The sequence below is a fragment of the Rhamphochromis longiceps genome, linkage group LG23 (genome assembly GCF_057381845.1).
Source record: "Rhamphochromis longiceps isolate RC_006_pf linkage group LG23, R_longiceps_female_GT1.1, whole genome shotgun sequence".
Classification (NCBI taxonomy): Eukaryota; Metazoa; Chordata; class Actinopteri; order Cichliformes; family Cichlidae; genus Rhamphochromis; species Rhamphochromis longiceps.
This window is the reverse complement of record NC_140578.1, coordinates 11,289,153-11,302,993: the sequence shown is the minus strand read 5'-3', so window position 1 is coordinate 11,302,993 and position 13,841 is coordinate 11,289,153. Positions and strand designations below refer to the sequence as shown.

Genomic DNA, 13,841 nt, shown 5'->3' with positions numbered 1-13,841 from the left:
CAGCTCTGTTGTCCTAATGACGTCACCCCAGATGTGGGCTTCTGTAATTTAGGAAGGATGGAGTGAGAAAGGGTGTGGCTGTGCCTCATAAGCAGAAAACACTGATTGGTTCCTCCTTGCCATTACTCTGAGAAAAGAATGCGTTAACACACAAGTTTGGCATGATTTCAGAGAAAGCAGTAAAAAGCGAAAGAAAGCTTAGCCACCCTGATGTTTTAAACCACATTTTCTGAAACTAATCAGCAGCTCCAGCCTCAGGTCGCTTGTTTATCAAGAGTTTACCAGGCAACAAAAGACTGTAGTTACTTCGCCAGCGCTTCAGCTTTCATGCAGCACATTTCGGACCAACTTTGTGAGTATTAGTCTTTTGAATTTTAACTACCCTTGGCCTGGCTCAGAGCCACGAGGCCCTGCCACATTGGTGAGAGACACTTTCATCAGTGTTTGGGCTCTTCACGCCGATTTGAAACTCATCCGTCAAGGGTGACTCCAGCTGTCGGCTTGAAAAGCTGTGCTGCACACAGGGGACAGATAGTCATGACTGATTATTCCAGGGACAGCCTGTGCGTGATCTTGTCCACTCCCCTTAACCATAAACATGCCATCTTTCCCGAGCGTGACAGCCATGTGAAACCAAATCGGTGCCTGTTATTCAAGAAGAGTGTTACACTGCCTTTATGTTTGATGGTGGCAGATAGTATGAAGTGTGTATATGATGCCTTTCTATAATTAGTAGAGGCAGGCATCGATACACTTTTCATTACTCGGCTGTGGCAGCTGATTTGCTTGCATCAACAGTTGTGCATAGCTGAAGTGGTTCCTGCATGTCAGTTCTGGATGCTTCTATATGCTTCATACTTACTGTGTAATTACATTATTGAGAACAGCACTCTTAAACCTCAGTGCAGTCTGTAAGCTCCGCTGAGAGTGTTGACAAGCTGGCATTTTGTGCAGGCTTTGATGAGATGAGCCTGAACGTAGGTATGAAGCTCTCGTGACCTCTGTGCCTTTGTTAAGACACATGCACATTTGCACAGGAAGCATCATTTATCTAATGTCATCTTCACAGTATAAGCAGATCTAGTGGACAAGAAGCTGAGGGGGTATATTTAAGGTTGATTATCACCTGACTGACCCACTTTGACTGCCATAAAAGAGACAGCCTGCAGACAGCTTTACGTGTGTGACATGCGTGCCTCCAGACGATAAAAGACCTGTGGATATATTGTCTTAAAGGTTACAATGAAATCGTCAGCCATGAGAGCGATCCTTCAGATTTCAGATCTCCTTGATGGAGATTGGCCACTCGTCGGGTCAACAAGATAAGACTCCACATGGTATCTTATTTACAGAGAGATATAAATCTGTTAGAAGGGTTTCAAAATATTTAAACATTGTAAATAATTTTACTGTGTGAACTTGAGGTTATATGATCGAAATGTCAACAAAGAGGCAGATAATGCCCACGTAAGTCGAAAAGGGTCTCAGATCAGCATGGAATCAGTGTAATCATTTACTTGGTGAGACATGGGATTGCCTAGAGAAAGTAAACATACCAGTGGAAGTTGTTTTTGTTTTTTTACTGGCTTCATTTTGTTGTAAAATTTTAAGATGGGGACATCTTGACAAGCTCAACATACTAAGTGTAATTTCACAAACACTCGTAATCACTCAAAACCGATTTATTCTGACTAAACCACTCATCAAGATAAAGCTGAGGCTTCATATTTTTTCTCATTGAGCTGATGAATCAGTTAGTGAGCACACGCAGCTTAGCTGTTAGCAGTCTTCAGCTTTGGTTTCGAAGAACAAGTTATACTAGTGCAGCGTTTGGCAGTGGCTGACCTGCTATTCTGTGATCAGCTCTGTGTGAGAAACTAAGATAGTGTGTATGATCAAATGTGTGCGTCACAGCGTTCCACGGCGGTCAAAGGTGGAGAGTCAGAGAGTGCGAAGTCACGATGTGGCCGAGCGTGATGTGGGCAGAAACTTCAGTTTCCGACGAGAGGAAGAGGGTGAGGAAACAGGTGATGAAGGAAAGGTGTGAGGAGGAAGGATGCATGCACGCGTATGAGAACACATCTTGTAAGTTGACCTGGGGCTCTGGCAGGATCAGGTGGACGGGAATGTGCTGTTGCGTGTGGATGGGATCCTCCCGTGAGCGTCCTAGCGTGCCCACCGTCACCCCACACTAGCAGGCTATTTATATTGCACTGTGGGAAAATAACAGCCCCAGCAGTGTCATCTGGGCCCTGCAAGGTTTATATTGCCTGCCCAGAAGTACACGTATATAGCACCATTCTTCCCAACTCCCCAAGTCACAAAGAGCGGAGACAAACTGGCATATTAGCTCTATATGTAAGCATTATTGAGTTGATTTAACTCAACTCACGAAGGACAGTTTTTCTGTTTCTTTAATGCAGCGAAACAAGTTCACAAAGACGAGGGTTTGCAATGCATTTGAGAAATACTAGTAGGACACATATTTAGAGCACTTTGATAGGATTTTAAATACATCCCCGGACACACCGCACATGCACATGAATTCTCACTTGTGGAAAGCAAACAGCCCTCAGTCTTCTAAAACGGGGCTTCTGGGATGAATATAGTTTTACTGTCATCTGCAGACAGTAAGAGTTAAACAAAAGCAGGCAATCACGGAGCAACTGCAAGGATCTAACATCTTAGCCACAAAGAAGCACAGATTGGAATAATATTTGAAACGTTAGTATTTGTGTAGGTTGGTGTTAATTTTGACACCTCCTACAGTTTGCACTTCAGAAAGGCGACGGATGGAAGTACAACTGAAACGAATGTAATCTGCTGTGGAAAAAATATAAAAATGCTGTGTGACACTGCATTAAGCTCACGCTGAAGCACTGGGATTGAACCAAAATAATGATATCACCATATCACTTTTATGTAACATAACTGTGAAATCTTTATAAATGTAAAAGTATTTTAAACGTCAGAAACAAACCAAAAATAAAAGTTAAAGTTTGGACCTCTGCAACCAAGACTCTGTAACAACTGCACCCGTTATGCTGCTGATGATATGTTGATCTGAGAGAGGTCTCAGGGAGGGCAAACTGAGTCCGAGCAACTCCCACCCAAGGTCGCCTAATGCATTAACACGTAGCACACAGGGACACGCAGACACACACAGTAATGTCAGAAGGAACACATAGACACACAGGCACCTAAATCTCAAACCTCATCCGTCATGTCCCGGTCATCCAGGCCCAGGGGTGCGTGTGAGTCAAACTAATCTAACATCCAACTAACGGGCTGAAGTAACCAACTCATACTCTGCGACAGCATATGTTCACAAGAAACATGGGTTTTGTTTGTAGGGCATTTTCTCCACTCTGAGTGTACAAAATATGCACAGACCATATTATTTTTGAGTTGAAGTGGCATGCTGAAAGTTATAGTGAGTGCAAAACTGAGTGTGTGTGGAATATCTTCCAGTGTTCTGTGCATCATAAAGTCACAAGCCACTAAAAAGCAGGCTTTCTCACAGTCACAGCTCAGGACTGCATGCATGCGACAATAATATCCGAGAGATGAATGAGAGTCAAGAAGGGACTGAGATACCTGTGTACCTCACAGCACATCATCATAAATCATTTTTAATCGCTACAATAATTAATTGACATTAAATTTAACATGGCTGAGCTTCCTCTTTTTTAACCCCCCACTCCCGTCTTTGTTTAAGCCGCATTTTTATAAACCTAAAAGGCAGTTTTAACACTCAGGATAAATATTTTATGCTCTCAAAAGAGAATTTACGACTCATTTACAGGTTTGCTCTTTTTCTAAATGGACGTGGAGTATTATCGTTGGGAAGATGTGAGAGCTCGTCATTGGTCTACAATAAGGTGGTAAAGCATACACGGAGTGGAGAGTGGGCCCAGCAGGTCCACGCTGACCCCCTGTGAGAAGTTCCCGGTTCCCAGGACCCGGTGTGTACGTTTGTAGGGCAATAACTCATCAGGCCCCTTTACTTCCTCTTTCGGCCCTCTGCGTTTTATGACCCGCTCCTCTGCTGTACAGCTGCTCTCTCTGCAGCTTCCCTCTGGTCTGATTGGTTAAGACGGGAGTGTGAGGCAAGAGGATGATGGGGAAGAGACTGGGATGAGGTGGGAAGTTTGATGGAATATGTTTTATATTATGGCCTTTAGAGGTGACTAGCAGGCACGTTATGAGAGTGAATTCTGCTTTCACTTCATTACAAACTATTACTATTTGATTGACTGGAGAAATCAGATTTCCCAGTTCTTTTTAATTGTGAAGGACGAGCCTTTCTGTGTACTCTGAATGTACTGACTATATCTGAACAAATGTTCAACAGATCTCAGAGAAATTCTGTGCATGTATTTATAATAAATAATGAAGGCTGTAGCGTCACAGTAACATTTCATAATATAGCCTGTGACTAAGTGCTGAGAGGTGGGACACACCGTGACAGGTCATCAGCCTGGCGTTGGGCTAAAACAGAGACACAGACGACCGTTCACACTCACTATGGGGAATTTAGAATCACCAGTTGATCTAACCCCACTGATTGATTCTGGAATCTTCCCATCCTCCTGTTAGTGATCCTCCATCTATATGGAAGATAACAACCTTCTGAACAAATTAGTAGGTGGAGAAGGCCCCTACTGGCCCATATCTATGGGGCTGATTTCTGCCAACAAATGCCCGTTGTATGGACGGATAACATCTGAAGTGGGATCACTGAATGTGTTTGGATTGTGGAAGGAAGCTGCACAAACTTCTTCAAGCTCGGGACTCCCTCGCTGTGAGGCAGGAGTGCTAAGCACTGCGCTACCATGTGTAATTACAATGTAAATACGGTACTTAAAAGTAGGCAGGCTAGAATAAGGGAGTAACAAGTCAGGTTTTTACAAGAAATAATTATACTGGAAGTAAATGTAGGCAGTGGAATGTAATTTAAAGTAACATGTAAATAATGCTACATGGTGCAGAACCAGTTTTAAGATAAAATGAATGCATTTTGTGTTAAACCTTTGGTCAAAACAACCAACCAAGTAGATGGAAAACAGGAAGGAAACAATGATCATGAAATGACTATATACCTGTGCAAGAACTGGGTCACTGAAAGCAGAATGATGTCTGGATCCAGATTAGTTTTTGATGTTTCTTCAATAACATCAAGAAAACGTATCCTGTTTTTTCCCCCTATTTTCATAGGATATGTATTTCTGATGACATGACATAAAAATGTCAGAGTTTTTCCCCCTATTTTGCAATTTGTAAAGGAACCAAAAAACAAAAACAAAACAAAACAAAACAAAACAAAACAAAACAAAAAAAAGATCCAAATCAATTGAGAAGTTATTCACTCAAAGCTGGGCTCAGCATCACTGCTAGTTATAGTTTTGTGTTACTCTGCTAATAACCAGCCAAACTAAACACAAAATATTTCCTTGGCAGAGATAGCGATCAGGTGTTTGCATCAGGTAAAATGATTAGGTTACTCTGTTAGAAACATGACTGAAACTTTGGCTGTCTCATTTTTCATACGCTACAATCTCTTTCATTCTGCACAACCCTTGAACAAACTAACTAAAGTTAAAGGTCACATTTCTTTAATGCCCTGTTTCTTTAAGATCACTAAAGTCTCGGGAGAAATCGAGAGTGGGTGGACGGTGTCTTAGTTCTATTTGTGTCTTTGACAGGAAATTTAATCAAGATAGGGCAATATGAGTCGACAAGAGAGCACAGAACTGATAAAAAAAAAAAGTCAGATCAGTTGAAAGAACTGATCTTTCAGCATGTCTCAGTTGTGTGTGTGTGTGTGTGCGTGTGTGTGGTAAAGTCAGACTATGTGTGTTCTGTACATGTGCTATTTTCCTGACCTCTGATCACACAAAGTATTTTAATCCAATCAGCTTCGTTTTCACATGACTGTCACACACTCACTGCTGCTATGGTAACCTGGAGAGGAAGGAGAGAAAGATAGAGCAATGGAGTGAAAGAAGAGAAGCTATTCTCTCTCTAAAAACTGTGAAAGGGACGCACCTGCAGAATAACACACACACCGTGTTTCGTAGTTCACCTGTCTGATGCTCGCCTTTAGGTGCATTTAAATAATAATTTATTAATTTTTTTAAAAAAGTCTTAATTCTGAAGAAAAAGAGTGAACGCAGAGGAAGCGAGAACGCATTTATGTTAACGTGGTGACAGAGTATCGGTGGCCAGCAAGACATTTCAGTTAGTGTAAGTGTGTGATGGGAATCCAGATGCAGTGCAAAAACCACGGCTGCACCGCTGCTCTGGCTTCTGGTGTGTTTTCGTGCTTGTTTTTTTTTTTTTTTTTTGCAAGTTTGGCACATCTCAACTTTTAGATAAACTTTAATGTTCGATTATGCATTAAACACTGAATGTAGCTTGGGATTTCTGGCAGAGAAGATATGGTGACAATCACGAATAAACAGGACACGATGAAAACTGACAGGGCTGCAAAACCAACAGTCAGAGCAGCGTAGAGAAGCACTGAGACAAAAGGGCTGTGATCGTTAATAAAGAAAAAGGGAAGAGATACAAAACAAGCATCTTCAAGCAGTTTTAGTGGAACATGATTGCTAACAAAGATAAGTTAATGGCAACTGAGGCCAAACTCACAAATACCCACTTCCCTTGAGAGGTGAAAAGGTTAGTCTGTGCCCTGTGGTTTGTGTTTGGCACGCTACTCTGCTGCTTCTCTTTTTTCTCTTTCTGACATTTCCTGTTTTACCTCAAGCTCAAGATTCTGACTAATGCTCTGCTTACGCTGCTATACGTTGTTGCATTTTCAGGTCCCTGCAAGCATAGCTGTCGAGTTTTTTTCTTTTTCTTTCTTTTTTTCCACCCCAAAGGCGTAACCTGTATTTTCCCATCAGTTTTGACAGTAACCCATGATTTAGAGCTCGACTAACAGGGGGACACCAGTCGCTGAAGTTTATTTCAGGACTGAACTCGGAACTGCATCAGCGAGCACAGCGCTCCACCTGCTGGCCATGGGTGGTATCGCCAGTCTTTGCTGGTGGTTGCAAACAGCTAAAAACTTTTGTAGGTGTGGAAATTTAAGGTTCTCCAATTGATAAAGAAAGAGAACGTTTGTCACATGCTTCATATACAGCAATGTCCAGTATCTAACCTTCAAAGTCACTTGATCGCCTTTCTTTCCCATTCTGATGCTCATTTTGAACTTCAGCAGGTCACCTTGAACACATCTACATGCCTAAATTCAGAGTTGCTGCCATGTGATTGGCTGATCAGACAGGTGTGCCTTATAAAGTGGCAGTCATGAGTACACAAACCACATGATCAAATCTCACGCCACTGTTGACTCCATGCATGCTGCTTTACCATGATGACGACGAGCTCAGCTCAGTGTTCTGACAGACCGAGCGCCTGAGTGTAAAAGACTTTATTCATAGAGAGAAGACAGAACAGGAAAAGAGGCGGGTTCCTTTCCAGCTGAGAGCGAACAGCGGCGACTCTCAGCTTTAAATGAAGTCTACAAATTTTACAAAACAAAAGGAGCCTGCTGAACTTCAAATGTCTCTGAACGCCTGCTTGCAGTCATGGTGGCGTCACGCGGCTGAGGGTTACCAGACTGTACAACAATTATTGGGATTAAATGTAATATTCCTCATCACCTGAAGTTACTCAGTATTTGAGATAGAGATTAATATATACCATATAATATTCAGAATCAAGACACGCACACATGGAGCTTTCATTTATTGGAAATATTACAATTTTAAAGCCACTCTTAAAAAAAAAGGCAGTTCTAAGGGCTAAAGCTGAATATAATAAAGGCCACTTTTACATGACATGAAGACTTCCTCATCATTGGACCTACTCCTTATTTAACCATGCAAACATTAATAATAAGCTTTTAAATATTAACCTTCAGTGATCCACCGAGCACAGTTTGTATTTTACTCAATAATTATTGTACAGTCACTGATTGGCTCACCATCATCCCACATGTCTTGGCTAATTAAATCAGGTCAAACAGCGTCTGCAGGCTTCCACACAGTATTTAAAAAAAACAAACAAAAAAAACAGCTGACTTGGATATCTTTTCCTATTACGTTGCCGGGGTGATTTAACATCCTAAAAATATTAATGCTATGTCTTTGAAATCTCTTAGACTAATGGATATGCTGTGCATCACTGCCATGATTATTTTATTAAAGGAAGCGCAGGAAAAAATGAAATTAGGTGGACAATCAGCCACTCCTGTTACAGCACAACACAGCTTTGAAAACTCACAAAACTTTTCATTTTTTTTTGCACGCACGCACACACACACACACACACACACACACACACACACACACACATTCGCACATCATCTGAAATCCCCGGCTACTACGAGAGCATTGTTGTGTAATTGTTATTAATAAAACTATGTACTATGACATCATTTATATTCAGAGCACACATCCATGGACAGGCGAGGACAAAATGGGCGGTGGCATGTTTGTAAAGTCTTATTAAGAGCAGGAATCCTGTGTTTTTAGTCGAAGTTGACAGCTTTTCTTAGTGTCTGCAGACTCTAAGCAGCCCATTTTCCCACTTCGGCACCTCCTCCTCCTTCTTCTTCTTCCCTTTCCTCTCTTAGAGCCACCAGAAGCGTACGTAGACAATGAGCATGATGAAAAAGACACCTCCAGCTGCCAGCTTGGCATAGGTGGAGCGGGTATTCAGATACTTGGCGTCGCTTCTGTACTTTTTTGACAGGCTGGACAAGTTGCTGGCCTTGGAGTCGAGTGCTGTGAGGAGGAGAAAACAGAGGGAGAAAAAAGTAAAGGGGGGTTGGGAAGGAGCAGGATAAGCACAAGCGCGCAGAGAAAACTCCCATCACGGCTCCGTTTGACCCGAACACAGATGACAGACACTCACCGGAAAGCGCCTCTCCTCTCTGCAGCACCTCCTCGATGTTCGCCACCATGATCCTCTGTACGTCCTGCAGTTCTGTGTTGATGCTGCCCAGATTCCTCCTCGCTCGGCTGTCGATGTACGACTTCTTGGTTTTTTGAATGTAGGTGTCTGAAGAGAGAGACAGCCCACAGTTATTTCAAGCTCTGTGTGTTCAGTTACTTCACAGCCCTGCCTGTGACAAACACGCTGACTGCCAGGATCCACTTTCCCCGGAGGACTAAAGTGGATTTTTATTGAATTTCATAGAAAACACATTTCCCAGCTTTGAATGAGAGCAGAGAGACTGCTGATGCTGACCTATTAAACAGATCTAGTCGCACAAGAGCCGATCCTTTTCTTCCCTTTTAGTCCTCTGATAAATTCCTGTTATCAGTATTTTTCATTTAAATTTAAGTGATTCAGAAATGTTTCACACACAGACTCCTTATTAAAAACCCAGAGTTTTGTAAACACTTTTTTTGCTGCTCATATTTTGGATACTTTGTGGCGACCGACTTGTTTTTAGAGCCACAAACACATCAAGCGGCTCTTAAGAGGAGTCGCAGTTTCTGGCACCTCAGTGTATTCAGCCTGGAGGTTTCTGTGTGGTTTCACAATGATTTACACCCTGAGTTCATCTGCAGGGAGGAAATAAAAAAATCAGCCCCTAGCACCACAACTTCACTGAACATATAAAATATTAATAGTCACCAGCAGCAGAAGCACATAAGCATGTGTCAGCATCTTAGAAATAATCAGAGAACTCTCTGTTAGTCTGAAACTGCTTGGATGATTGGTTTTCAGGTTTCTGCTGCCTGCTCTGCTCAGTATGCAGCGTTGCATACTTACATGTAACCATCACAGCTAAGTGCCAAAACCCCCTAACCTAAACCTCGTTCTAAGTTTAGCCCTAAAACCAAGTCTCAATCCTCAAACCTGCCTCTGAAGGGGTACAGACGAAGGTGAGACTTTAAGTTCCACATAATCCGATCACTTTGATGGCTCTCACAAAGATAGCTGGACATGTTTTTATCGGATTTTTCTTATTTGTTGTTTGTGGCTTTATGACGAGCAGTCATAAGAGCACAGATCGAGTGTTTCCTGCACAGGTTTAACATGTAACCTGGTTTATACTACTACTACATGTCTTTTCTTACCAAACTCAATGAAGGAGTAAGGCCGGGATACTGTGGGGACCTTCTTTCCGTGCTGCTCATGAAACTCTGCCTGGAGGTCTTCTAGGTAAGCAAAGGCTAGCTTCTTGGGAAAGCTGGCTTCACAAAGCACCAGGTAGCACACTCCCTTCTCTATACAATAGCTGAAAAAAAGCAACATAAAAATGTACTTTGAGTGGAGCATGAGGAAATGCACTGAAAACATCTATCCGTGTGTGCTTAATTCCTCGCAAACCACGAAGAGACGATTATTTTGAGACAGTTTGGATTCTCACTCACTGAAACGCCATCGAACCGGCCTCTAAAGTGCAGCGTGTGGGGCTCTGCTCATTGAGTTTCCTGAAGAGCTGCTTAGCTTGACTCTGATACTGCTGAAGGTCCCGGCCCAGCTAAAGAGATGAAAAGCACAAGTGGTTTAAAAAAACTAAAAAAAACAAGTACTGATATCGAGCACAGAGAACACAGAAATTAATCAAAATCTGACTCGTATGCAGCAGAATTAGAAGCAAATGTGATTATTTTACCACCAAAAGAAATGAAGGCAACGTAGATTTGAGCACGTTATGTATCTGAGGGTTTTACAGACATACTCAGACAGCGGCGGGACGTTAAACGATGACACTAATTTACAGATAGATAATGTGGTTGTTTGAGAAACACATGTGATGCTGAGGCACAGAGCGGAGACGCAACAAACCTTTTCACTTCCCTTCATGAAAGCAAACAAGAGAAGGAGGAAAAGATGTTAGAGTCAAGGCGAGCACAAGCATAAAGGTTTTAAAAGCAACAACTCATGTTACAAATGGCATCCATTTGAACATTTCAAGAAGTCCACCAACGTCATCAGGCATATTTCATCTACAGGTAATAATAAAATGTGGGGAGTGGATTCTACTTCACTGGAGTCACTTAGTGTTAACCAGTGTAATAATGAATGATAGGTATAAAGTGAGTCAGTCACTTACTAACTGACAAATAACCACGTCAGTTTCCAGCCTCCCCACCACCCTGAGCTAGATGGGCATATTAGCAAATAGATGAATGGATGGATGCTCGATCTTTCAGCCATACATCAGTACCAGCCTGGTGACGGTCTTATATTGTAAGACCCTACAATAATAGAGAGAAACCCCAGTAATCAGATGACCCACTATGACCAAGCGCTCGGCGACAGTGGGAAGGAAAAACTCCCTTTTAACAGGAAGAAATCTCCCACTGAACCGAGCTCAGGGAGGGAGACAGGACAGAAACACGCTGTGGAAGAGAGCCAGAGATTAATAATAATAACTAAAGATTAAATGCAGAGGGATGTATAAAAACATAGTGAGTGAACTAAGAAGCACCAAGTGCATCATGGGAATCCCCCAGCAGCCTACACCTATTGTAACTAAGTGAGGATTCAGGGTCACCTGTTCCAGCCCTAACTATATGCTTTATCTTGAATCCAGGAGAGGGGCCTGAAAGCTGAAAGGCCTGCCTCCCATTCTACTTTTAAATACTCTAGAAACCAAACGTAACCCCCCAATGCGAGATCGAAGTGCACTAATGGGGTGATATGGTGCTGAGAGGTCAAAGTTTCATATCTCAGTCCTGAACTTATGCGATGCTGTAATGACGTGAAATAAAAAGCTGTGGCAGAAGCGGTCTGATGACTCAGTCGCTTCAGGCAGGTAAATAACGAGGTGGACAGGTGGACAGGCCTACAGCAGGACAGGCCTACAGCAGGACACCTATCAGCAAATCAAACGGCTCAATTAACTTTCACACGCCAAACCAGAAAGTCATGGTGGGGGTGGTGCCGGTGCCCCCTCAAACGACCCACATCTGGATGAAAACAAGCGCTCTAAAGGCGGACGTGACAGCTGGCAGCGGGTTAACGTTGGCTAGCGTGTCACTATAACATTAGTGCAGGATACAAGCATTCACTAATAATCCTCACCTGCTCGTCCTCCTGCATGGAGGCGGCCAGCGGCAGGCCGTCAGCCAGCCGAGCGATCATCGTCAGCAGCACCATCTCTGCGAAAAGCTCCGCTGCTCAGCACACACTGCAGGCTCCTCGAAGCTCCGTTTGACAGGCTGAAAACTGACAACACCGCAGCACTGACGCTGAGCTGGCCGGAAACGCTATAGCTTTGTGTCACAGCTAAATCCCGCCGCGGAACCAGGCGGACAGACACAAAGGTTCCGCGTCGCCGTCCCTGATACGAAACTTATTAATTTCAGGTATTTGTTAGAATATAATTACGACAATCTTATATGCGTTACATTAGATTTTGTTAAGTTCAAATTAAAATTTGCTGCTTTATCTTGTTTTTCTTCTTTTGGCTGCTTCCGCCACAGCGTGTGGTCTGCTTTCATCTCCTCCGTCACTACATCCATGAACCTCCTCGGAGGTCTTCCTTGTTTCCTCCTACCTGGCATGTAGCTCGCCATCACCAGTGTGTGAATGTGTGTGTGAATGGGTGGATGACTGGATATGTAAAGCGCTTTGGGGTCCTTAGGGACTAGTAAAGCGCTATATAAATACAGGCCATTTACCATTTACCATTCACTCCTCCTCCCCTGCACATCCCCAACCCATCTCTAACTCATCTTCCATCACTATGTCTGCTCCCTGCACCCTCACCTATCTCCTTCACATTTACACACGCGTATTCTGTCTTACTTCAACCAGTGTTCATTCCTCTTCTCACCAGGGTATACTTCCACCTCTCCAGTCTCACCTCCACCTGCCCCCTACTCTCACTGCAGATCTCAATGTTGTCTGGAAACATCATAGTCCACACAGATTTCTGCCTCATAAAGAATGACATTTCATGAATAACAGTGGTGAGGTGTATGGTAGGAGTGACAGATGGGGTTAAGGTGGGGGTAGGATTATATATGGGATCTGCTTTGAGCTTCTTCTTGTATGCAGTGGCGATGAACAGGCTGACAGATGAGGTCAGGAGGAATCTCTGTGGACTCTGATGTTTGCAGATGACACTGTGATCTGTAGTGAGAGTAAGGAGCAGTTGGAGGAGAGCCGGGAGAGGTGGAGGTTTGCCATAGAGAGAGGAAGAAGAACCGAGAAGTAAGACAGAATACATGTGCGCGAAAGAGAGGGATGGTGGAAAAATGGGTATGCAAGGAACCGAGGTAATGAAGGTGGATGAGTTTAAATACTGTACAAGACAGGCGAAGCAGAGAGTGCAGGCAGGGTGGAGATGAGTGTCGGGGGTGATTTGTGACAGAAGGAGAGCAGCAAGAATGAAAGGGAAGGTTTCCGAGATGGTAGTGAGAACTGCTGTAATGTTTGGTTTGGTTTTAAATATCGTAGCTGTTGGTGGATGTCAGCTTGGCAGTTCTGTTCTTGTAAAAAATGAACATTTGTATTATAAAGCACTAATGCTCTTATAATGAGTATTAATCCAAGCAGTTTCCATGTGCCTTGGCTCGATACAAATGATTATTGGACAGAATGATGTCACATTTGCTCCGCTTGTATTTTACAACATTGACTCGGTGGACCTGACCTGTAGGTGCAGGTTTAGATAGCAAACAGCAAAAGCGACTTTTTATCATTATGAGTTAATTGCAAATGATATTATTATAATTTTAAATAAACTTTAAAGAGATAAGAATGACCACATTGCAGCATCACTCATTACACAGTATTCATTAGATAGATTGTTTTCGTCTGCAGTACATCCGTTCAAAGTATTTTTAGGACTGAATTTAAGT

General features: G+C 42.9%; 1 protein-coding gene across 1 annotated transcript; it reads right to left on the bottom strand.

Annotated features, from left to right (window-relative positions):
* Positions 1 to 7,423: 7,423 nt before the first annotated feature.
* Positions 7,424 to 12,252, bottom strand: sec22bb (SEC22 homolog B, vesicle trafficking protein b). Its single transcript, XM_085399084.1, has 5 exons — positions 12,058 to 12,252; positions 10,398 to 10,507; positions 10,101 to 10,261; positions 8,926 to 9,072; positions 7,424 to 8,795 (listed from the first exon to the last, which is right to left on the bottom strand). Exons 1-5 carry the CDS (start codon positions 12,130 to 12,132, stop codon positions 8,641 to 8,643), a joined length of 648 nt encoding a protein of 215 aa, XP_085255210.1. The 5' UTR covers positions 12,133 to 12,252; the 3' UTR covers positions 7,424 to 8,640.
* Positions 12,253 to 13,841: the final 1,589 nt, after the last annotated feature.

What these genes read in the sequence shown, in the direction of transcription:
- sec22bb (XM_085399084.1), bottom strand. Translation starts at nt 12,132, where the DNA reads ATGGTGCTGCTGACGATGATCGCTCGGCTGGCTGACGGCCTGCCGCTG. An exon ending in TTACTCCTTCATTGAGTTTG is followed by an intron (nt 9,073 to 10,100) that starts GTAAGAAAAGAC and finishes CTCTCTCTTCAG; the next exon opens with ACACCTACATTCAAAAAACC. An exon ending in GAGAGGAGAGGCGCTTTCCG is followed by an intron (nt 8,796 to 8,925) that starts GTGAGTGTCTGT and finishes TCCTCCTCACAG; the next exon opens with CACTCGACTCCAAGGCCAGC.